The 25264-nt window shown below is 43.4% G+C and overlaps 1 protein-coding gene and 1 non-coding gene across 6 annotated transcripts in view; both read left to right on the top strand.

The window, feature by feature from the left end:
• Positions 1–7224: 7224 nt before the first annotated feature.
• Positions 7225–7328, top strand: LOC114680522 (small nucleolar RNA U13). The gene has a single exon (XR_003732739.1). It is a non-coding gene; the product is annotated as a small nucleolar RNA U13 (small nucleolar RNA).
• A 2242-nt stretch (positions 7329–9570) lies between these two features.
• NSMAF (neutral sphingomyelinase activation associated factor) overlaps positions 9571–25264 on the top strand; it is a 76203-nt gene continuing 60509 nt past the window's right edge. For 2 of the 5 annotated variants that reach the window (XM_077943645.1, XM_028852689.2), the window contains exon 1: positions 9571–9840. Coding sequence is in view for 2 of the 5 variants with exons in the window: in XM_028852689.2 (XP_028708522.2) it covers positions 9782–9840 (59 nt within the window). In the remaining 3 variants the exon portion in view is untranslated. Of the gene's footprint in view, positions 10552–25264 lie in introns of all 5 variants that reach the window. The other 3 variants (XM_028852687.2, XM_077943646.1, XM_015145397.3) reach the window with 3 other exon arrangements.

The raw sequence follows: 25264 nt of genomic DNA, 5'->3' as shown, positions 1-25264 counted from the left end.
GAGTGGTGGAAATGGAAGTCCAATTATCATTATTACTTTTGGAGGCAGGGTCTTTCTGCCTCCAAAAGTAATAATAATAATTGGACTTCCATTTTGTTACCCAAGCTGGAATGCAGTGGTGTAGTTAGAGTTCACTGCAGCCTCAAACTCCTGGATTCAACCTATCCTCTCACCTCAGCCTTGCAAGTAGCTGGGACTACAGGCACGCACCACCACGACCAGCTAATTTAAAAAAATATTTTGTAGAGATGAAGTCTCACTATGTTGCCCAAGCTGGTCTTGAACTCCTGACTCAAGCCATCCTCCTGCCTTAGCCTCCTAAAATGCTGGGATTATAGGTTTGAGCCACCACATGTAGCCTGGAAGTCCAATTGGAATGGACTCTAGAAAACACAAGGTGAGAAAATGGAACAGCACGTATAGGCAGATGTTTCAAGAAGTTCCTCTGTGAATGAGGAGTTGGAGGGAGGGGAAAGTTTTTTGAAAACTACATTTACATTCAAATGGAAATGATTCAATAGTGAGGGAGAAATAGACAAAGCAAGAGAGAGAAAGAAAGAAGAGAGAAAGGGTCATTGCAAAGGCTAAATGGTTGGGAAGAAAGGAGAAGTTGGCCTTTGATAAGAGCAAATATACCTTAAAGTAGCAGGAATGAAGACAAAGCATAAGAGGGCAGATGCTAGTAGGGTGAATGCTTTGGTGAAGAGGAAGATGAGAGAGCTCCAATCTCAGTTCTCTCAATTCTCCACAAACACAAACTGTTATAGAGGAAGTGTGTCTCTTCTGAGCTATTGTTCAAGACAATCCCTTTGATTGTGTTTCTTCCCTTCTTTCTGCCAAAGATTGACAAAATCAGACACTAGTTCAAATGGTAAGGACAGATTTTAATCAGGAATACATTATTGCAGTAGGGGACAGCAGTCAGCACGAATTCAACTTTGATTTGTGCAAAGGTGGACGGATATTTGTGAAGGGAAGGTGAGGGAGCAGGGAGGGGGAAATCAGGGGCTGAATAGAGTAAGGGAATTAAAAATCTAGAAAGGATTGGTCTGTGTAAATGTGATTAGGTCAGCTGTGTCTGCTAGCTGGCCATTATTGAAGTTGAGATTCTATTTTCTCACAGAGCCTGAAAGACAAGGCCCTATACTTCCTGATGATTACATGTCAAAGGAATGGATTTCGAGTCCTTAAGAAAGACACCTGAGTTGTAGGAGACACATATTTATCTTAAAGGAACAGAGGAGTGATTCACAACTGTAAGCCCTTTTTGGTAAATGTTCTAAGAAAGGGTGGTCAGGGGCCTATGTCAGATGTTGGGTGGAACAAATAGTAAATTCGTTTTTTTTTTTGAGATGGAGTCTTGCTCTGTCACCCAGGCTGGAGTGCAATGGCATGATCATGGCTCACTGCAACCTCCACCTCCCGGGTTCAAGTGATTCTTCCGCCTCAGCCTCCCGAGTAGCTAGTGTCATGCATGTCTGTGAGAAGAGACCACCAAACAGGCTTTGTGTGAGCAATAAACCTTTTTAATCACTTGGGTGCAGGCAGGTTGACTCTCTTTTCGGATTCAGCCTGCCTGCACCCAGGTGATTAAAAAGCTTTATTGTGGCCGGGCGCAGTGGCTCAAGCCTGTAATCCCAGCACTTTGGGAGGCCGAGGCGGGTGGATCACAAGGTCAGGAGATCGAGACCACAGTGAAACCCCGTCTCTACTAAAAATACAAAAAATTAGCCGGGCGCGGTGGCAGGCGCCTGTAGTCCCAGCTACTCAGGAGGCTGAGGCAGGAGAATGGCGGGAACCCGGGAGGCGGAGCTTGCAGTGAGCCGAGATCGCGCCACTGAACTCTAGCCTGGGCAACAGTGTGAGACTCCGTCTCAAAAAAAAAAAAAAAAAAAAAAAAAGCTTTATTGCTCACACAAAGCCTGTTTGGTGGTCTCTTCACACAGACATGCATGACATTTTGGTGCCATGAGCCATGACTCAGATCGGGGGACCTCCCTTAGGAGATCAATCCCCTGTCCTCCTGCTCTTTGCTCCGTGAGAAAGATCCACCTACAACCTCAAGTCCTCAGACAGACCGGCCCAAGGAACATCTCACCAATTTTAAATTGGGTAAGTGGCCTCTTTTTACTCTGTTCTCCAACCTCTCTCACTATCCCTCAACCTCTTTCTCCTTTCAATCTTGACACCACACTTTAATCTTTCTCTTCTCTTAATTTCAGTTCTTTTCCTTTTCTGGTAGAGACAAAGGAGACGCTTTTTATCTGTGGACCCAAAACTCTGGCGCCAGTCACAGACTCGGGAAGACAGTCTTCCCTTGGTGTTTAATCACTGCGGGGACACCTGCCTGATTATTCACCCACGTCTCAGAGATATCTGACCACACAGGGACGCCTGCCTTGGTCTTTCACCCTTAGCAGCAAGTACCACTTTTCTGGGTGGCGGGGGCAAGAACCCCGACCCCTTTTCTCCCTGTCTCTACCCCTTCTCTGCTTTTCTGGGTGGGGAGGCAAGAACCCCTGACTCCTTCTCCGATTTTCTGGGGGCTAGAACCCCCCGACCTCTTATCTCTGTGCAGCAACCCCTTATCTCTGCACCCTGACCCCTTATCTCCATGCCCCGACCCCTTATCTGTGCGTCCCAACCCCTTTCTCACTTTTCTGGAGGGCAAGAACCCCCCCAACCCCTTCTCTAGCTACTCTGAAAGAGTAGCTCTCTTTTCTCTAGGCTTGCCTCCTTCACTATGGGCAACCTTCCACCCTCCATTCCTCCTTCTTCTCCCTCAGCCTGTGTTCTCAAGAACTTAAAACCTCTTCAACTCACACTTGACCTAAAATCTTCTTCTACAATGCTGCTTGACCCCAATACAAACTCGATGGTAGTTCCAAATAGCCAGAAAATGGCACTTTTGATTTTTCCATCCTACAAGATCGAAATAATTCTTGTCGTAAAATGGGCAAACGGTCTGAGGTGCCTGATGTCCAGGCATTCTTTTACACATTGGTACCTTCCTAGTCTCTGTTCCCAATGCAACTCATCCCAAATCTTCCTTCTTTCCCTCCCGCCTGTCCGCTCAGTCCCAACCCCAAGCGTTGCTGAGTCTTTCTAATCTTCCTTTTCTACAGACCCATCTGACCTCTCCTCTCCTCACCAGGCCGAGGTAGGTCCCAAGTTTCCTCAGCCTCCCCTCCCTATAATCCTTTTATCACCTCCCCTCCTCATACCCTGTCCGGCTTGCAGTTTTGTTCCGAGATTAGCCTTCCCCCACCTGCCCAGCAATTTCCTCTTAAAAAGGTAACAAAAGCTAAAGGCATAGTCAAGGTAATTGCTCCTTTTTCTTTATCCGACCTCTCCCAAATCAGTTAGCACTTCTTTTTAGTTATCCCCACCTGCCTGGCTCCCTTATTAGGTCAAGATATTTTAACTAAATTTTCTGCTTCCCTGACTATTCCTGGGCTACAGCCACACTTCACTGCTGCCTTTTCCCCCAGTTCAAAGCCTCCTTCGCATCCTCCCCTTGTATCTCCCCACCTTAACTCACATGTATGGGATACCTCTAGTCCCTCCTTGGTGACCGATCATGCACCCCTTACCATCTCATTAAAACTTAATCACCCTTACCCCACTCAACACCAATATCCCATCCCACAGCACGCTTTAAAAGGATTAAAGCCTGTTATCACTTGCCTGTTACAGCATGGCCTTTTAAATCCTGTAAACTCCCCTTACAATTCCCCCATTTTACCTCTGCTAAAACCAGACAAGGCTTACAGGTTAGTTCAGGATCTGCACCTTATCAACCAATTGTTTTTTCTACCCAACCCGTGGTGCCAAACCCATATACTCTCCTATCCTCAATACCTCCCTCCACAACCCATTATTCTGTTCTGGATCTCAAACATACTTTCTTTACTATTCCTGTATACCCTTCATCCCAGCCTCTCTTTGCTTTCACTTGGACTGACCCTGACGCCCATCAGGCTTAGCAAATGACCTAGACTGTACTGCTGCAAGGCTTCACAGACAGCCCCCATTACTTCAGTCAAGCCCAAATTTCTTCCTCATCTGTTACCTATCTCGGCATAATTCTCATAAAAACACACATGCTCTCTCCCTGCTGATCATGTCTGGCTAATCTCCCAAACCCCAATACCTTCTACAAAACAACAGCTCCTTTCCTTCCTAGGCATAGTTAGTGCAGTCAGAATTCTTACAGCCTCAGTCTCACAGGCCTGTTCTATTCTGTCGTCATTTCATAACCTTTTCCATCTAAGTTACAAGCCGCTAGCCTGTCTCTTAGAACCTCTCATTTCCTTTCCATCCTAGAAATCTATTCTCAAGGAAATCACTTCTCAGTGTTCCATCTGCTATTCTACTACTCCTCAGGAATTTCTCAGGCCCCCTCCCTTCCCTACACATCAAGCTCGGGGATTTGCCCCCGCCCAGGATGGGCAAATTGACTTTACTCACATGCTCCGAATCAGAAAACTAAAAGATCTCTTAGTCTAGGTAGACACTTTCACTGGATGGGTAGAGGCCTTTCCCACAGGGTCTGAGAAGGCCACTGCAGTCATTTCTTCCCTTCTGTCAGACATAATTCCTCGGTTTGGCCTTCCCACCTCTATACAGTTTGATTACGGACCAGCCTTTATTAGTCAAATCACCCAAGCAGTTTCTCAGGCTCTTAGTATTCAGTGAAACCTTTATATCCTTTACCGTCCTCAATCTTCAGGAAAGGTAGACAGACTAATGGTCTTTTAAAAACACCTCACCAAGCTCAGTCACCAACTCAAAAAGGACTAGACAATACTTTTACTGCTTTCCCTTCTCAGAATTCAGGCCTGTCCTCGGAATGCTACAGGTTCCAGCCCATTTGAGCTTCCGTGTGGACACTTCTTTTTATTAAGTACCAGTCTCATTCCAGACACCAGCCCAACTTGAACTGCACCCCAAAAAAACTTGGATAGAGGCTAAAAACTCACCAACCAAGCAAGTAATTACACTGCACCCCCTTAGGCTCTCTAATTAGATGTCCTAGGTCCTCCCAATTCTTAGTCCCTTAATACCTATTTTTCTCCTTCTCTTATTCGGACCTTGTGTCCTCTGTTTAATTTTTCATTTCATACAAAACCGCATCCAGGCCATCACCAATCATTCTATATGACAAATGCTCCTTCTAACAACCCACAGTATCACCTCTTACCACAAAATCTTCCTTCAACTTAATCTCTCCCACTCTAGGTTCCCATGCTGCCCCTAATTCTGCTTGAAGCAGCCCTGAGAAACATTGCCCATTATCTCTCCATACCACACCCCAAAAATTTTCGCTGCCCCAACACTTCAATGCTATTTTATTTTTATTAATATAAGAAGGCAGAAATGTCAGGCCTCTGAGCCCAAGTCAAGCCATCGCATCCCCTGCGACTTGCAGGTATAGGCCCAGATGGCCTGAAGTAACTGAAGAATCACAAAAGAAGTGAAAATGCCCTGCCCCGCCTTAACTGATGACATTCCACCACAAAAGAAGTGAAAACGGCCAGTCCTTGCCTTAACTGATGACATTCCATCACAAAAGAAGTGAAAATGACTGGTCCTTGCCTTAAGTGGTGACATTACCTTGTGAAATTCCTTTTCCTGGCTCATCCTGGCTCAAAAGCTCCCCCACTGAGCACCTTGTGACCCCTACACCTGCCCGCCAGAGAACAACCCCCCTTTGACTAATTTTCCTTTACCTACCCAAATCCTATAAAACAGCCCTACCTCTATCTTCCTTCGCTGACTCTCTTTTCGGACTCAGCCCACCTGCACCCAAGTGATTAAAAAGCTTTATTGCTCACACAAAGCCTGTTTGGTGGTCTCTTCACACGGATGCGCATGACAGCTGGGATTACAGGCGCCCGCCACCATGCCCAACAAATCTTTTGTATTTTTAGTACAGATGGGGTTTCACCATGTTGGCCAGACTGGTCTCAAACTTCTGACCCCAAGTGATCCGCCCACCTTGGCCTCCCAAATTGCAGGATTACAAGCGTGAGCCACCCATGCCTGGTACAAGTAGTAAATTACTTTGATTGCTTTGAGCTTTCTCAGACAGGTACATTAAGGTGGGCTGGGTTATCCTAGGGATGTTGCCTCAAGCTGTTAGAAATTATGTTTGTTTTTTTAAGTCTTTTAATGTTGGGGATGGGGAGTGGACTAAATTATTTGTGCTGGGAGTCTGGTTTTTATAGGCCCAGGCTGAGGCCTAGTTGAGAAGTGAGCTCAGAGGAATTTGGCTAGAGTTGGGTTAAGGAGAGATTCTTTAACACTCTATACCTATCAGATCACATCTAATCTTCCTCTAATGCTTAACTTCAAGAAGATAATTTACATTCTGGGTTTTTGTTGTTGTTGTTTTTTCCTTATTCCAGTCAAATTAATCTCTCTTCTCTGAACTCACAGAATGTTTGTAGTACTTCTCATAAAGAAGTTTATCACGTACCTTTTGGCAAATTTTATTGTCTTATTTCATTGTGTACCTGTTCATGTATTTATTTCTTGGCTACCAGACAGCATCACAATTTCCTCCAGGAATGCTGACCTAATATGTTACAGGTTCTGCACAGGACTTGGACACATGGAAGGGACTCAGTCACAGTCACAGGGTACCCAGGCACCTTTATTCATTCCCAAAATTTTTTTTTTTTTTTGAGACGGAGTCTCGCTCTGTCACCCAGGCTGGAGTGCAGTGGCCGGATCTCAGCTCACTGCAAGCTCCGCCTCCCGGGTTCACGCCATTCTCCTGCCTCAGCCTCCCGAGTAGCTGGGACTACAGGCGCCCGCCACCTCGCCCGGCTAGTTTTTTGTATTTTTTAGTAGAGACGGGGTTTCACCGTGTTAACCAGGATGGTCTCGATCTCCTGACCTCGTGATCCGCCCGTCTCGGCCTCCCAAAGTGCTGGGATTACAGGCTTGAGCCACCGCGCCCGGCCTCATTCCCAAAATTTTTAATGGGTGTCCTCACTATACATAACATTTTGTCTAGTGCTGCTAGAGGTCAAATTCAAAAGACCCAGCCCAGTTTTTATTCTTGGTTTCCCTGCCTTCTCTTCATAGTCCTGCGACTTACTAGAGAAAGCTGAAATGAATATTTACCCTGAAGCTTTAAAAAATGTAACCCTGCAAAACCTGATCCTTAAGACAGTATGAGATATGTTTCCACAAGCATACAATTTAGAGGTTTGGATCCTTTTGTAGTTTGTAAGTGTGATGATTGGGTATTCGTGTGCAGCTGTGAGATGTGCCACCCTTGAACCTTGTTATGAGTTTAGGACATTACCTGTTTAATGTGAAAAAGAAACTTAGAGGCTTGTTATTTAAGAATCCCTCAAAGGTAAACAATCAGAGACTCATTCTCAGCATATATTAAGAAGTTATAATCACATTGAGATACCAGTCATACCTACTAGAATAGCTCTAAACAAAAGTCAGGTAATAACAAATATTGGCAAAGATGTAGAGAAACTGGAACCCTTCTACGCTGCTGGTGGGCATGTTAAATGGTACAGCCACTTTGGAAACCAGTCTGGCAGCTTCTCAAACATTTAGACATGGAGTTACCACATGACCCGGTGTTCTGTGGTGGCAGGTCTACACAAATCTATCTCAAAGTCCTAGGATGCCGGGAGGTGGAAGAAAGAGGCCAACAAATACAGTTCCTTGGGAAGAAACATTTAATAGCGACTAAGGAACAGAAGCCATGTCCATGTCTGTGTCTTGGGCAGCAAGATGAAATGGTGGATTGCTGTGCCATTACCCCGGACTCAATGCGGTTTTTTTTTTTTTTTTTTGTGAGACAGGGTCTCTCTCTCTCTCTCTGTATTGCCTAGGTTGGGGAGCAGTGGTACAATCATGGCTCACAAAAGCCTCAAACTCCTGGACTCAAGTGATCCTCCTGCCTCAGCCTCTCCAGTAGCTGGGGCTGTAGGTATGTGCCACTGCATCTAAGTAATTTTTATTTTTTACATTTTATAGAGACAGGGTCTTGCTTTGTTGCCCAGGCTGGTCTCGAACTCCTGGCTTTAAGCAATCCTCCAGCCTCAGCCTCCGAAAGCGTTGGGATTGCAGGCATGAGCCATCACTCCAGCCCCTTAGGGCTTATATACCATAGGGCAGGGGTGGTTCAGAAGGGATGTGGAGGACAATTGAAGTGTAATAACATCAAGGTTGTTTGAACTAAGGACAGGACATACTGGGTAGATACCTGCTCTTACTCAAGGAACAACAGATAAAGTAGAAATCTTAGAGGACTTCCCAGAACAGGGGTTAATCAGAAGCCAGCACGGAGGATTAGCTTCCAAGATGGAGCTGCTTTCGCCTCCAAATCCAGCAATTCCACTCTTAGATTCCAATTCCATTCAACAGAAATGGAAACTTATGTCCATAAAAAAACTGTAAATGATGTACAGCAGCCTTATTCACAATAGTCAAAATGTGGAAACAACTGAAATGTCCATCAGCTGGTGAATGGATAAACAAAATGCAACAGAATATGCTCCAGCAATCTAAAGGAACGAAGTACTGTACAGATACATGCTACAACATAGATGAACTTTGAAAGCATTATGCTAAATGAAAGAAGCCAGACACAAAAGGCCACGTATTGTATGGCTGCATTTATATGAAATGTCCAGAATAGGCAAACCGATAGAGACAGGAAATTGATTATTGATTGCTAGGGCTGGGGTTTGGAGGGTAGAGTTAGGCAGAGGGATAGCTAGAGGGTATGGGTTTCTTTTACATGTGATGAAAATGTTCTCAAAGTGTGGTGATTGTTGAACATATCTGGAAATATACTAAAAATCGCTGAATGGTACACTTTAAATGGTTGACTTGTTTGGTATGTGAGTTATATCCTAATAAAGCTGTTATACAGAAAAAAAAAGACATGTGACCAATTATTTCAACAATCAAGAGACTGTGTTAAAGATTCTTTGCTTGGCCAAACTTCAGTTAGGCTTCTGAATCTTCTCCCAGGTCCTTGTGTGCACTTCCTTGTAAATGCAGTGTTAGGAAGTAACACTGCCACCGCAGTTTAGCAAGAATCCCCCATTCCATATGTGATCAAAATTCTTTATTCCCTACCCTTGGTATCTGACCCCCTGGCCTGCCTTTACTGGGATTCCTATTATGTTGGTTCAGCCAGAATTCCCCCTAGAGTTGATGTTTCCTCTTAGCAGTTTTCTGAACAGCTGCTCCTTGCTCCTTGGCTATAAATCCCCACTTGTTCCTGGTGTATTTGGAATAGTTACTTCCGTCTTTTTTTTTTCCCCCCCACAATTGAGGACCGAAAACATTGTTATTTCAAGTCCTTGTGGCCAACAGATTGGTGGTTTATGCGCCAGCATCCCTTTTTATGCGTAAAATATTTAAAACGCAGCCTGCAATAGTTGGTAAAGTGGTGAAACATTTAGTGTGTGATGTCGGATCCTAGTCTGGCCGCTGCTCCTGGCGATTCTCTGAGGCATCCTGAGTTTGGGGCGCCTCGTGCCACTGCGCGCCCCTCCTCCGGGCCTGAGTCACGGTGCCGCCGGAGTCCCCACGCGAGGATGCTGCGGTGAGCGCGGCCGGGACGCCGCGTCGGGCTCTCGGCCGCCCAGCGGCGCCGCACGGGAAGCCAGGCCGGCAGCCGCGCTCTCCCCAGCCGGCCGCCGAGTCCGCCCTCCCCGGCTCCTCCGGACCTCCTCGGCGGGCGGCGGTGGGGCCTGCCTGTGCGCTCCGCGCCCGCCCGCGCCTGCCCTCCATGGCGTTTATCCGGAAGAAGCAGCAGGAGCAGCAGCTGCAGCTCTACTCCAAGGAGAGGTGCGCGCCCAGCTGAAGAAGGGCCCAGCCGGGGGCATGGTCGGGGCCGGTCGTGGGGACGCCGGCCGGAGATGTGAGGGACGGGAGGCGGCGTGGGGGCCAGGCATGGAGGCAGGGGCCGGACGCGTGTCCAGGGCCCGGGCTGGGGGCTGTAGCGGAAACCCGAAGTCGGGGTGAGAGGCCGGGGGCCTGGTCTGGGCCAGAGCCTGCCGGGGACAGGAAGCCGATGACGGGCCAGGCCAGATCCCACCGCGCAGGCGAAGCACGCCGAGCCGGCCGGCCGTGCAGTCCCGGCGGCCGCGGGCAGCTCACCCGGAAGGCCGCGCGGGGTCGCGGCGCGGATCCTTGCCCCGGCGTTCGCTGGGGAGGGTGAGTACGCTGCCCGGCGGGCACCCCCTTTCTAATCCTTCCCTTTAATCGGGTCCAGGCACTTGGCGCCGGCGCCGCAAAGTTGGTCGCTGGGCGGCAAGGAGCAGGCCGGCGACCACCCACTCGCATTACTGCGCCTTTTTCCTACCGACTCCTTTAGACACGGGACTAGCTCCAGGCGCTGGAAGGCTGGGAGGAGGGCCTCCGGAAAGGCCTGATTCTGAGGAAAGCCAAGGTCCTGCCCCGCAAACACTTGCTCCCCGCGCCGTGGACCTTGTGTTGGAAAGCTTTGCAGTGAAATCGCGGTGCGGCAGCAGAGCACTCATTGTCACCGGCATCCCAGTAAGGATTTGGAATCCCTGCGCTAAAATTGTCTCGCAGCAGTTCCCTTTCAGAGATTCTGGACCTGTCCCCAAAGGAAGTCTCATAAGAAAGCTCATTTCGGCGCTATATATAGTTCCAAGCGCATTTTTGGTGACAGAAACAACTTGCTGGGTCTGCAGCTCATAGGCCAAAAGGAAAGGGGGGGCTGAATCATTTTACAAACACACTGTTTTGATTGTGAGAGCTACAGATTTTCCAGTGCTGCTAGCCTGTCACGTTGTCTCATCAGTGAATACCAGCAAAGCAGGTTACACGTGGGAATACAAGTGCAGACTTCAAGATTTGTCTACACTTGTTTAATAAGGGTTGACTCGACCCCTTTCATCCAGACATTCATCCTCCTCTAATCTATAATGTTGGTCTAACCAGTGTATCCACCGTCCGAAATGTCATTTTTCTACTATAGAGAAGAAGATACGATACACATAAAACATATCTCAGATGTGGCTTCCAAAAATGTTTTTGGTGGTATGATTAGGTTTTAGTCACAGAAAGGCTTGTGTATTAAATAACTGAGCCCTAACTATGTAACTCACACTTGGGGATACCCTTCTGACTGAATTTGTAATTCGTTTTTCTTGTGGAAAGAGCTTGAGTGGAGTTTCCTTGTTTAGTATCAACAATATTAAGACTTGTTGTGGGTGAACATTCAGATTTAAATTGTGAGAACTTTGACACACTTAAATTGCCGTCATGTTCTATGATATGAGTCATTCGTGCCAATACTGTGGCCTCTTTGATATACAGGGAAACATTTTTTCTTTGGTTCTGGCTGTTATTTCGATGGAAGTAATTTGTGTTCAATTTGGCTAGTTCACAGCTCTGTAGTGTCACACAAACCTTGAAACCTGTACTTATATTTCCGTGTATATGCTGCTGTGTTAGAATTCAATGATTAGACAACAACGTGATAGGCTGGCAGTGTTCAGAGAGAACTCTAGCTTTCACAACCAAAACATTTATCTATTCAGTCAGGAGGCATCAGCTGTTCCTGAGCATCAGTCATCTGAAAAAGTTGGCTCCATGTGTTTTGTATTTATCTGAATTCTAACTTGCTGAGTGCCCAAATTGTTTAGTGCTCTGCCCCTTGGCTTAGCAACCTGGGCTGATGGGCATATGCCATTCAATGCATAGAATACGCATTTGAATGACAGGAGTGTCTCACATCAGGTGTGCGCTAGAATCAAGGAGTCTCTTTATACATCTTAGAATTCATTCTGAAACAAGAATATTTTAAGGCAACCTTACTGAGCCGCAGATTTACCGTTTCTGCCCAGATTTTGCCTGGTTTATCCCCTTGCGTTACATAAACACAAATTAGCAAATGGATTGGACTGGTCATTGGCTTCAACATACCCAAGAAAATTGTTACTTTCCTTGGAAAACTTGAAGAGTGATTGTTTCAGAGGTTACCCATGAATGGCCTCAATTTGTTCATTGTAAGTTCACTGGCGGCTCTAATGCTAATTAAGGGATTTTAGATTTCCAGAGCTACCAAATATTGACCCCAGAAAAGAAGAAACTTGAAATTAGCATTTACTTCTCTTATTATTAAGTTGATGTACTGTGTTTAAAGTGAGTGATGTTTCTGCAAAAGCAGAAGCAGAGAGATGGACTAGGAGATTCTTGCGTTGGTGGTTTAGACCAAGGTGGTGGCAGAATAAATGGAGGAAAGTGGATGGATTCTAGATGTTTTTAGGACGTGTGATTGACGGGTGTTGGTGTGGTGTGTTGTATGTGAGAGGTGATAGAGGAACAATTCCAGCTGGGATTACCGGATAAAATACAGTACACCCAGTTAAGTTCGAATTTCAGATAAACAATGAATAATTTTTTAGTATAAGTAAATGTGATGGTATATGCAATATTTGGTATATACTTATACTAAAATTTTTTTAGTATAAGTAAATTCAACAGTAGATGCAATATTTGGGATATACTAAACATTTTTAAAGTATATTATTTATCTGAAATTCAAATATTACTGGGCATATGATATTTTTATTTGCTAAACATGGAAATTCTACTCTCAGGCTTCTGGTTTGAATAACTATAAAGTGGTGCCATTTATTGGTGATGTTTATAAATAAATGCTTTGGTAATTTTAAGGATTAGAAAACAGACAGAAACTTGGCCATTCAAATTAAGTATACTTATATCCTGGTTAAGATTTAGGTGGCAGGCCGGACTCAGGGCTCATGCCTGTAATGCCAACACTTTGGGAGGCCGAGGCAGGCAGATCACGAGGTCAGGAGTTCGAGACCAGCCTGGCCAATATGGTGAAACCTCCATCTCTAATAAAAATACAAAAATTAACCACTGGCTTGCGCCTGTAGTCCCAGCTACTCAGGAGACTGAGGCAGGAGAATTGCTTGAACCTGGGAGGCGGAGGTTGCAGTGAGCCGAGACGGCACCATTGCACTCCAGCCTGGCCATCTCAAAAAAAAAAAAAAAAAAAAAAAAAATTTAGATGGCAGGAACCATATTGATTTTATTGTTTTTAAAAAATATCCTGTGCAGGTGTTGGTGAGGGTAAATTCAAACATTTTTTAAAGGCAATTCACATATCTTCCTTGGATTTGTCAGGGATGGCAGGTGTATACAGTGGATTAGTAGATGAGGATATTATACTGTTGCTATTTAAGACATTTCTATTTTAATATGAAATATATTAAAAGGTGGGAAGCTTGCTCGAGCCCAGGAGTCCAAGGTTACAGTGAGCTATGATCATACCACTGCACCACAGCCTGGGTGACACAGTGAGACCCTATCGCAAAAAAACAGGCACTTTGAGGTTTCAACTTTGTTTCGGACATTCCATGAGTGTATAATACTCTTGATTATGCTAATATTAACTTTCTTTCTTTCTTTTTTTTTTTTTTTTTTGAGACGGAGTTTTCGCTCTTGTTGCCCAGGCTGGAGTGCAATGGCATAATCTTGGCTCACTGCAACCTCCGCCTCCCGGGTTCAAGCGATTCTCCTGCCTTAGCCTCCAGAGTAGCTGGGATTACAGGCATGCACCACCACACCCAGCTGATTTTGTATTTTTAGTAGAGAGGAGGTTTCTCCATGTTGGTCAGGTTGGTCTCGAACTCCCAACCTCAGGTGAGCCACCACGCTCGGCCTTTCTGTTATTCAATATGTTTGTTTAATCAATTGTGTCTATATTTATTTTATTAAAAGCACTTGGTGAGAGGGCAAAGTGATTGTGATACTTCGGTTTAATCTTTCATTTCTAAGGCTTATCATCCCAGTCTTTTCAGATCTGTTTGTGGAATATACCAGGTGTTGAAAATGGAGATAAATGGAGGTAAAGTCAGGACTTTAGTCAGGACATTAGTCAGCAATGCCGATAGATCCCAGTAAATCTACCTGACTATGACTTACATAAATAGGGTTTATTTTTCTCACATGAAAAACAGCGGGAGAGGAAATACATATTGCAAATCTCTTGGTTAATTTAGAATCTATATTGACTTTACCCAAAATGTATTACTAGCCTACCCATTTACTTCCCTTTTATCTCAAATTAACCTCTCAGTGGCTACCATTGAGAAGTCACAGGAATGTATCCATAAATGGATTTTGAGTATGTATACTGTATAATTTTCGTTAAAAAATTTTTAAATGTGATATAAAATAGGAATGGTCATTTAAGGAATTCAGTGCTATTTTTCTTCTAAATACAGTTGTCACTTCATCTTTTAACCATTAGAAATTTAGAATTGTGTCTTAAAATGTCCAACTCATAGATTTTGAAAATAACAAAATCTTTTTGTTATTTTTTTTGACTTGTATTCAGTAAGTAACTTAGAATTGTTATCTTCTTGGTGAGTTGAATTTTTTATCAATCTATAATGACCTCTTTACTTCTAGTAATTTTTTTTCTATTTTGTCTGATATTAATATAGCTATATCAGTTTTCTTTTGGTTATTTGCATTGTATGGGGTTTTCCATTGTTTCACTTTTCATTATTCTGTGTCCTAAGGCTTTAGGCCTGTTTCTTATAAATAGCTTGTACTTGGACTTTTTTTTAATGATTCATTTTGATAATTTTTATCTTAATTAGTTTAGTCTGTTTACATTTATTATTACAAATATGTCTGAATTCACTTTTTACTTTTTAGTTTTGTTCTTTTATTTTGCCTTCCTTCCCCTCTTCCTTTGGATTAAATAAGGCCCCCTTGCTCCCTTTCATTTTTCTCCGAAGAGTATGGAAGTTACATGTTTTATTTGTTTTTCTAATGCTTATCCTTAAAATGTTAGTATATTAAATTTAAGGTCTGAAGCTAAGCATTATCTTTATTCTCTCTACCAATGTAACAACCTTGGAACACTTAACTCCTGTGCCCCCATTCTCAATTATAGTCTGTTATTGTCCGGTGTTTTTTATCTCTATTTTAAACCTACAGATTGTGCATTGCTAATTGCCCGGTTCATGCTTCTGTAGTTTTACATGCATATTTACCATTGTTTTTGTTCAGTACTCCTTCTTACGTGTCATGTCCTTGTTACGGAATTATTTTCTCTTTCCTGAAGAATATCCTTTAGAAGTTTCCTCTGATCAGGGTTGGATTATGGTAAACCACCTCTGTCTTTGTCTGTCTGAACATATCCTTATTTTGCTTTTGCGTGGAAAATCCGTTTTGCTAGATGTTTAATTCTCTCAACATTTTGAAGATTATCCAAACAAATGCAAAGGGCCAGGGAATATGCACCAGACTTGCTGGAGTGCTCAGGAGTGTTGGGGGGTACCTCACAGAGAAAGGTCAGTGATAGTTGTGCCCTGTCCCCCTGGGGCAAAGTTCAGCTACCTGGCTGGGCCAACTTCAGACTCCAGGAGAAACCAACACTCCAGGGAGTGACCGGGGCCAGAGTACACTAGGATCATACTGTGATGGAACCTTGGGTCACTCAGCTCAGCATTTGTGGCTGCAGGATATCCTCACCCCCTTGTTGGCTTGACTGGGCTAAGTCTGTATAATGTGGCAGGGTTTGTTCCTGATCGGGGAAACGCCAGCCTTTTTCCTGGCATGGCTAGGGGACTGGGATTCAAGCCTTGTGGTTGATGAGGTTTGATTACCTTAAACACAGTCATAGCAGTTTTCCCTGAAGCTTTGCAGGAGGCCACCTTTTCTTCTGGGAGACCAGTCTGCAACAAACCGATGTTGTTAAGTGTAATTGTTCTTTGTAGGTAATCTGTCTTTTCTCTGGCTGCTTTTAAGATCTCCTTTCTGTAGTGTTTTGCTGTCTAGATATAGATTTTTTTTTTCTTCATCTATCCTGCTTCAACTTCCTAAAGCTGAAATAGTTTTGGAAAATTTGGATCCAAGCTGAGCTACGGCTAGAACAAATGTTCTCTGATCTAAGTCCAACCTCTTTTCCACTGTACCATACTGCTTCTATTTTAAATACTGGGTTGTGGGCTACTGGCCAGTGCTTATTTTTATGGTACCCTTGAAGTTTAGACTGAGTCAGGAATGAATGAAGCCTGTTTTATGTAGATATCAGAACCTTCTTAGTCAAAGTGTGGGCCACAGGCCAGCAGCGCATGTGTGCCTGAAGCTTGTTGGAAATGCACATTCTTAGGCCTCATCCTGGAGCTGCTGCCTCGGAATGTGCATTTTAACAAGATCCCCAGATGATTGTGTGCACATTAACCTTTGTGAAGTGCTGCTCTAGATAACAGTATTCAGCATTCATCTTGATTTTTTATCTGTTTGTCCCTTCCAACTCAACTTCCTTCTTTAACTTCTTGATAGTACATATAAAAAGCCTCGTGGAAGCCTCCTGCCCCGCACTATGACCCTTGATGAGGAAACTGGAGGACTTTGAGAGCATAGATGACGTTTTTACCATTTCTTCTATAAATTGCTGAGACTTGAAAATAGAATTACTGACTTTATGGATGGTGTCAGTGAAAGGGATTTTGATATCTGAACCATCTTGGCTGGAAGTCACTGCATCTCACATAGTCAGGGAGAATGTAATTTTCTAGAGTGTAGCTGAGTGATAGAAAGCTTTAACCTAATTACTGAGGGGAAGGGCTAAAAAGGTCAGATGGAAGAGTGAAATTGTTTAAATTCATGAGAACTCTTTCTGGGAGGGAAGAAGGGCCGGTAATTTATAGGTGAAAACAACTGGTACAGGAACTAGAAATGTATTTAGTCCTGCAGATGTCTCTCTGCAAATGTGTAGAACATGGATAATAAAATGAGCTGGGTCTTTTAACAAAAAAGGATTAATGTGTGTTTTAGGTGTCACTGGAGTTGGGTAAGATAACACCCAAGATTGGAATCTAGTGTGAAAAGCTGCAGACCTATTGAAAAGGAAAGACCTGCTAGGAGGTGAGGCAGTGGGCTTTGAATGTTAAGAAGGTATACATCTGAAGGGGAATCCATGAAACCCTGGGAGAAAAACCCAGAGAACACAATTGGAAGGAGGAACAAAGATAACATGATTGTGTTCTTTTGTTACAGGCCACATTAAGTGGGTGGAAGAAATGGTGGCTGTGTACCTGGTGTAAATGAGAGAACAGGAAGTGGCAATAGAGATACTGGCTGAAATGCTTAATGAAATCTAAGTACAGTTTATTGACTTCCTTTGTTAAAGTTTTAATTTATCCTAAACTTGAGAACTTTACTTAATGCTGAATATTAAAGACAGATTATTAACCAAGTAGCAATGAAATGAACCATCAGAAAAAGCAGTCATATCAGGTCGTTTATTGCTGGAGCTCAGGAGAGTTGGGAGGGATCCTGTCATACATAGAACCTAGATTTTTAAGAAAGCAGATATTGGAAGTTCCAAGGAACAAAAAAGATAGGTGCTGTTACTGCACAGTTTGGAAAGCATATTGACCCAGGAAGTTTGTGAAACTGTCAAAAATATAATTAAGAACATCTAATCCAAATGATCTTTTGTGAGGAGTTACAGAAAATCAGGCAAGCTTACATGTTGGAAGGAAGCTAAAAAAGAAAAAGAAAATCAGGCTAGCAAATAAAGAATGGTTGTACAGGTAGTGTTTCTCTGAGTTTATAATTATTTGTTTTAATATAAAACAAGAAGGTTATACATAGTTAATTTCAAAAGGATTAAAGCCCCAAATGAGTGGAAACTTTGAAAAATGGTACAGATTAAAAAAATAAAAACAAGAAAACTTCTAAAGTTGCCTTTGGAACTAGGAAGTACTGGGCTGCTGCCTAGGCCTAGCCTGGTACCAGGCGTAACATTAATTTATGACAGAGAAAGCTCTTATTCTATATTCTATTAATAATACTAACCTTCAGACGGAAAGAGATAGGATGAACTTTTGCAAAATGGGTGAAGATGCAAAGGGTACCCACGTGCTTATGTCTCCTGGCGTAAAATCCTGGGAGAGTTTGAGTGTAGAACCACAGAATTATTTCATTGATCTAGGAACTTTGAAAGGTGCTGAAAGAACATATGTGCATAAATAGGTTTAATGCAAATTCTAGATCAGACAGATTATTTATAAACCACTAGAAGAGGAAGTTGTTGTCATCAGTCCCCAGCATGAACGTCATGCTGCTAATCTCGTCTCTTTTGACAGAGTTCTGACTATGTTTGAGGTCAGGTAAAATGCAGGAAAGTCAGGAAAAGGCAGTAGATTTAATTCATCTGAACTTTGGCGGAGGAGAAGGTTTGCTTTGGTGAAGACTTCATAGCACAATTGAGAAAGGGGAAGTTAGTTTAGATGGAATAATAATGTTTGAATGACTCTCTTCAGAGATTGTTTATGTTAGTCTATTTTTATTTTGCTATAAAGAAATATCTGAGACTTGGTAATTCAAGAGAGTTTAATTGGCTCACCGTTCTGCAGGCTGTACAGGAAGGAAGGATGGCACTGGCATGTGCTTGGCTTCTGATGAAGCCTCAGGGAGCTTTTTACTCATGGTTGAAGATGAAGTGGGAGTGGGTACATCACATGGCAAGAGAGGGAGCAAGAGAGAGGAGGAGGAGGTCCCAGACTCTTTTAAACAACCAGATCTCATGTGAACTAACTGAGCATGAACTCGCTTATTTCCAAGGGGGTGGTGCTGAGGCATTCATGAGGGATCTGCCCCCATGATCCAGTCACCTCCCACTGGACCCTCCTTTCAACATTGATAATTCCATTTTAACATGAGATTTGGAGGGGACAAACATCCAAACTATATCATTCTACCCCTGACCCCCTAAACCTCATGTTCTTACATTGGAAAATACAATAATTTCTTCCCAGTAGTCCCACAAAGTCTTCACTTATTTCAACATCAAGTCCAAAGTCCTAAGTCTCATCTTAAACCCATCTCTTTCCACCTATGAGCCTGTAAAATCAAAACAATTTATCTACTTTCAAGATACAGTGGTGGTACAGGCATTGGGTAAACATTCCCATTCGAAAGGGAGAAATCTGCCAAAAGAAAGGGGCGGTAGACCCCACTGAAGTCTGAAACCCAGTAGGGCAGTCATTAAATCTTAATGCTCCAAAATAATCTCCTATGACTCCTTGTCCCATACCCAGGGCACAGTGGTGTAAGAAGTGGGCTCCTAAGGCCTTAGGCAGCTCTGCCTCTGTGGCTTTGAAGGGTGCAGCCCACATGGCTGCTCTCACAGGTTGGAGTTGAGTGCCAGCAGCTTTTCCATGCTGAGGCTGCAAGTTGCTGATGGCTTTACCATTGTTGAGTCTAGAGGGCGGTGGCCCCCTTCCCACAGCTCCGCTTGGTGGGGACTCTGTGTGGGGGCTCTAGCCTGCTTCTCCCTTTCACACTGCCATCGTAGAGGTTCTCTGTATGGGCTCCATCCTTGCAGCAGGCTTCTGCCTGGGATGCCAGGCCTTTTCACACATCCTCTGAAATCTAGGAGGAAGCTGCCAAGACTCCTTCATGCTTGCATTCTGTGCACCTGCAGACCTAACACCACATGGAAGCTGCCCAGGCTAATGTTTTGTAACCTTTAGAGCAGCAGCGTGAGTTGTACTTGTGGCCCTTTGAGCCATGGCTGGAGGTAGAGCAGCGGGTCTCCAGGGAGCAGTGGGTCTGCAGGGAGCAGTGTCCCTAGGCTGTGTTGGGCAGTAGGAACTTGGGCTTGGCCCCCTAAGTCCTTCTTTCCTCTCCTAGGCCCTCTGTGATGGGAGGGACATCCTGAAAACTTCTGAAATGCCTTTGAGGCCTTTTCCCCATTGTTTTGGATATTAGCCCTTGGCAACCTTTTAGTCATTCATGCTCATCTCTCTAGCAAGCAAATACTCCATAGCTTACTCCCCCGGCTTGAATTCCTCTCCTGAAAATGCTTGTTCTTTCTCTGCCACAGGGCCAGGCTGCAAATTTCCCAAACTTTTATGTTCTGCTTTCCTTTTAAATGTAGGTTTCAACTTTAAGTCATTTATTTGTTCCTGTCTGATTGTTGGCTTTTAGAAGCAGCCAGACCAGTTCTGGAACACTTTGCTGCTTAGAAATTTCTTCTGCCACATGCCCTACCTAAGTCCTTACTCTTATGTTCAACCTTCCACAGATCCCTAGGAACATAGACACAGATGCAACCAAGTTCTTTGCTAGTTTGTAACAAGGGCGACCTTTGCTTCAGTTCCCATTAATTTCCTCACTTCCATCTGAGACCATGTCAGCCTGGCCTTCACTGTCCATATTCCTATCTGCATTTTGGTCACAACCATTTAACCATTTGCTGAGAAGTTCCAAACTTTCCTTTGTCTTCCTGTCCTCTTCTGAGTCCCTCAAACTCTTCCAGCCTCTGCCTGTTACCCTGTTCCAAAGCTGCTTCCATGTCTTTACGTATATTCATAATAAAATGCCCTATTCCTTGGTGCCAATTTTATGTCTTAGTCTGTTTTTGTTTTGCTATAAAGAAATACCTGAGGCTGGGTAATTTACAATGGAAAGAGGCTTAATTGGCTCATGGTTCTGCAGGTTGTACAGGAAGCAAGGCACCAGCATCTGCTTGGTTTCTGGTAAGCCTCAGGGAGCTTTTACTCATGGCAGAAAGTGAAGTGGGAGCAGGTGTATCCCATGGCAAGAGACAGAGCAGGAGAGAGAAAGGGAAGGTCCCAGACCCTTTTAAACAACCAGAGTTTGAGTGAACAGATTGTGAACTCATTTATCACTAAGGGGATGGTGCTGAGTCATTCATGAGGGATCTACCCCCATGATCCAATCACCTCTTACCAGGCCTCCACCTCCAACACTGGGAATCACATTTCAACATGAAATATGGAGGGGACAGAACATCCAAACTATATCACCATCCAATGTATTACTGGGGGAATGTTTCCAGTGGTGAGTAGTAGGACTGTGATCTTGCCTTGTCTATAACAGTTTTCTTAATTTCTTCCTTATTTCAGAAATCATTTTCAGAAGCTTCTTAAAAATGCCCTGTTTAATTAAATCAACTCTCTAGTAGGTGCACTATAGTCTAGCTTCATTCAAGGCTGGTGTTGGGGTATTGAGAGTAGAGGTGGCAAATATACAGCACTCCTGTGCTTTCCTTTGCCTCTGCACACATCACGAAGGTGTCATGGCATCACAGCACTTCCTCCCAAGGTGCTTGGGTTATACTTCTTATCACAGTGTAGTCTGTTAGAGAAAGCATTGACTAGCAAAACCTTCTGGATCCACTGTAAACATTGTTCATCAGCCGAGTGTTGAGTAGTTGTTGAGTGGAATGCAAGGTTACTCTAGCTATTTTAAGTTCTGGTTAAGTGTTGTACAGTGGGCTTTAAAATTTAGGTGATGTGAGAATAGGAAAACATCTTTTTAGGATTGTTGAGTTGCTCAGTGAGGATACTTCTCTACAGAGAATGAAACCACACCTCTGCAAAGGAGGATTAAACTAGGAATATGTAGGGGCAGGGCTAAGAGTCTTCTAAAGAAATAATTTACAGTCAGATACAATACCAATGGATGAGACCATCCAGTTACAAAATGGTGATTTTAATTTTTTTTTTTAAAGCATAGACTCTTTTAATACATAAAATGTAGTTTGAAAATCATTGTTCTAAAAATCATGAAACTTAATTGTAATAATTTTTACATAGAAAAATTTTAAAGCGGGTATAACAACACTTTAGTAAAAAGAAAATATAGACTTAGAAAAGTTTCTTAATCCTTTAAGTTGGAACAATATGATTTGGTTATATCCCTTAACTATGTGTTTTAACATTTCTTGCAAAACATGCATATTGATAAATTAAGGAGGCTATAATTAATTCACTTACCAAAATGATGACTTTAGTTCTAAAATAGTTGATATGATTATATTTTAATAATTATATGGAAGAGTTGTCTCTGAAGGCTATTGTGCTTCATAGAAATGAAATTACGCCCTTGTCTTATTGAAGAATACTTACTTTATTCTTCCCTCTCTGTAAGAGAAGGAGTGAGAAGATTAGGAAAGAGAAAGAAGGATGCGTAGCTCCAATTCTGTCTTGTGATTATATTGAAATTCAGATAAAGTATTGATAATGTACATTTTGTTTTGCACTCCGGCAGTTTAGCCTGTAATTGATTCTTGTTCATGGATTTAAATATGGAGAACAGGTCAATACAAGTTACCAATTAGGATGGTATAACTGGTTTTTGCTATCATTTTTAATTTTTTGAGTTACTTTTCTTTTGGTTCAGATGATGATGATAATGATGATGATGATGATTACGATTTTGAGACGGAGTCTTGCTCTTGTCGCCCAGGCTAGAGTGCAGTGGTATGATCTCGGCTCACTGCAACCTCTGCTTCCCAGGTTCAAGCAATTCTCCTGCCTCAGCCTCCTGAGTAGCTGGGATTATAGGTGCCCGCCACCACACCTGGCTAAGTTTTGTACTTTTAGTAGAGGCGGGGTTTCACCATGTTGGCCAGGCTGGTCTCGAACTCCTGACCTCAGGCAAACTGCCTGCCTCGGCCTCCCAAAGTGTTGGGATTACAGGTGTGAGCCACTGCACCCGGCCTATTTTTTTTTTTTTAATGAGCATCTCTTCTGGTGTCATGAATATAACTTCTTCTTTGTAGGGACATTAATTATAACCTTTTGACCTTTTCTTCTGTTCTCTGCATTGTGTTTAGTCCTTCAAGTTGCATTCTTCCTGCTTGCCTTGGCTTTGTTCTTTCATCCTAGAGGGTGTGATCATGGGCTGTTCATTCATATTTAAATGTGAAGCATGTAATTCTGTGTCACTGGGAATGGGCCATTTCAGTTGAGTTTCACTGTGGGATAATGTAGAGACCTGGCTTTTTCTCTGAGGCTATTTAGTTTTTTCCAAAACGAATTTACCAGACCCCTGCCTGGAGTGATACGTGGATGAAACTGGAAACCATAATTCTCAGCAAACTAGTGTTCATTTATTTCATGTTTTGCATAATCATCCTCTTTTCACACTACAGTCCTGCTTTCCACCGTCTCCACTTTTTTTTTTTTTTTTTTAGAAAAACCACATGCCAGAGTGCAGTAGGGGTAACCCATCAGGAAAAGAATTGGGGGCCACTGCCCTCATTTACTTTTAATCACCCCTCATGCTTTACAAACCCTGTCCTTTTGGTACCTGATACTGCAATTTCTTCTTTTTTTTTTTTTAATTTAAGTTCTGGGGTACATGTGCAGAACGTGCAGGTTTGTTACATAGGTATACACGTGCCATGGTGGTTTGCTGCACCCATCAACCCATCATCTTTTTTTTTTTTTTTTTTTTTTTTTTTTTTTTTTTTTTGAGACGGAGTCTCGCTGTGTCTCCCAGGCTGGAGTGCAGTGGCGTGATCTTGGCTCACTGCAAGCTCCGCCTCCCGGGTTCACGCCATTCTCCCGCCTCAGCCTCCCAAGTAGCTGGAACTACAGGCGCCCGCCACCACGCCCGGCCAGTTTTTTGTATTTTTAGTAGAGACGGGGTTTCACCATGTTAGCCAGGATAGTCTCGATCTCCTGACCTTGTGATCCACCCGCCTCGGCCTCCCAAAGTGCTGGGATTACAGGCTTGAGCCACCGCGCCCGGCCAACCCATCATCTATATTAGGTATTTCTCCTAATGCTATCCCTCCCTAGCTCCCCACCCCACAAAAGGCCCCTATGTGTGATATTCCCTGCCCTGTATCCATATGTTCTCTTTGTTCAATTCCCACCTATGAGTGAGAACATGCAGTGCTTGTTTTTCTGTTCTTGTGTTAGTTTGCTGAGAATGATGGTTTCCAGCTTCATCCATGTCCCTGCAAAGGACATGAATTCATCCTTTTTTATGGCTGCATAGTATTCCACGGTCTATATGTGCCACATTTTCTTTATCCAGTCTATCATTGATGGGCATTTGGGTTGGTTCCAAGTCTTTGCTATTGTGAACAGTGCCGCATTAAACATACATGTACATGTGTCTTTATAGTAGAATGATTTATAATCCTTTGGGTATATACCCAGTAATGGGATTGCTGGGTCAAATGGTATTTCTAGTTCTAGATCCTTGAGGAATCGCCACACTGTCTTCCACCATGGCTGAACTAATTTACACTCCTACCAACAGTGTAAAAGCCTTCCTGTTTCTGCACATCCTCTCCAGCACCTGATACTGCAGTTCCTGAACTTTTTGGAAGTCCAGTGACTTGAACTGGTTTTCTCCTGAGTGGTGCCTTCTCTGGAGGCATCTGAAGTTCTGATTTCTGAGCACTGCTTATTCCCCGCCATCTGCTTTCCATTTCTCACAGATTTGTTCATGTCTCTTCTCTGCTTTAATATCTCTCCAATTTGCTTTAGCCTGTGGATTTTACCATTTAAAAATAGTTTTATTCACATTGTAGTGGTGTTTCAAGAGGCAGGGAAATAAACATATATGTGTAATCTGCCATGTTTAATGTAAATTTCTTCCTCTAACACACTGGAACTTAAGGTCCATCTCAAGTCCCACACTTTTCATGAAAGCTTTTGCTTGTAACTCTAGATACCATTGATGTTTCCTGGTCCTTATGACAAAACAAAACAGAAAAATGCCTGTTTTCACTTATTTATCATGTATTTGTTGCTGTAGCCATACAACAAAATTAATAATTTTTCTTAATATCTTCTCTTGTTTTTAAAGTTTAAATCACTTACAACTTTAAAAAAACTATATTTCAATCCCATTCAGTTTGGTTTACTCATTTTACTTATTAAACACCCATTATATAGACAGCATGGGCTGGTTATCCCAGGGGAATATCTAAAGATCTATCGGCTGGGTGCAGTGGCTCATGCTTGTAATCCCAGCACCACCTCAGGAGGCTGAGGTGGGCGGATCACCTGAGGTTGGGAGTTTGAGACCAGCCTGACCAACATGGAGAAACCCCGTCTCTACTAAAAATACAAAATTAGCCAGGTGTGGTGGCGCATGCCTGTAATCCCAGCTACTTGGGAGGCTGAGGCAGGAGAATTACTTGAACCCGGGAGGCGGAGGTTATGGTGAGTCGAGATTGCGCCATTGCACTCTGGGCTGGGCAACAAGAGTGAAAATCCATCTCAAAAAAAAAAAAAAAGAACTGTCTCCTAGAGGCATGTGGTCTTGTGGGAGTAACTTAGATAACCATGAGACAGATGTTGGGGGCGGCGGGGGATATGACAGGGAAGAGGTGGGGAAGCCTAGCATTGTTCAGTCAGGGGAAACAAATGACCAAAATTTCCTAAGTGGGAAAGCTCGGAGCTTTGTT

This window comes from Macaca mulatta, chromosome 8 (assembly GCF_049350105.2).
Source record: "Macaca mulatta isolate MMU2019108-1 chromosome 8, T2T-MMU8v2.0, whole genome shotgun sequence".
Taxonomy (NCBI): domain Eukaryota; kingdom Metazoa; phylum Chordata; class Mammalia; order Primates; family Cercopithecidae; genus Macaca; species Macaca mulatta.
The sequence above is the reverse complement of the archived record's forward strand: the minus strand, read 5'-3'. Positions and strand labels throughout refer to the sequence as shown.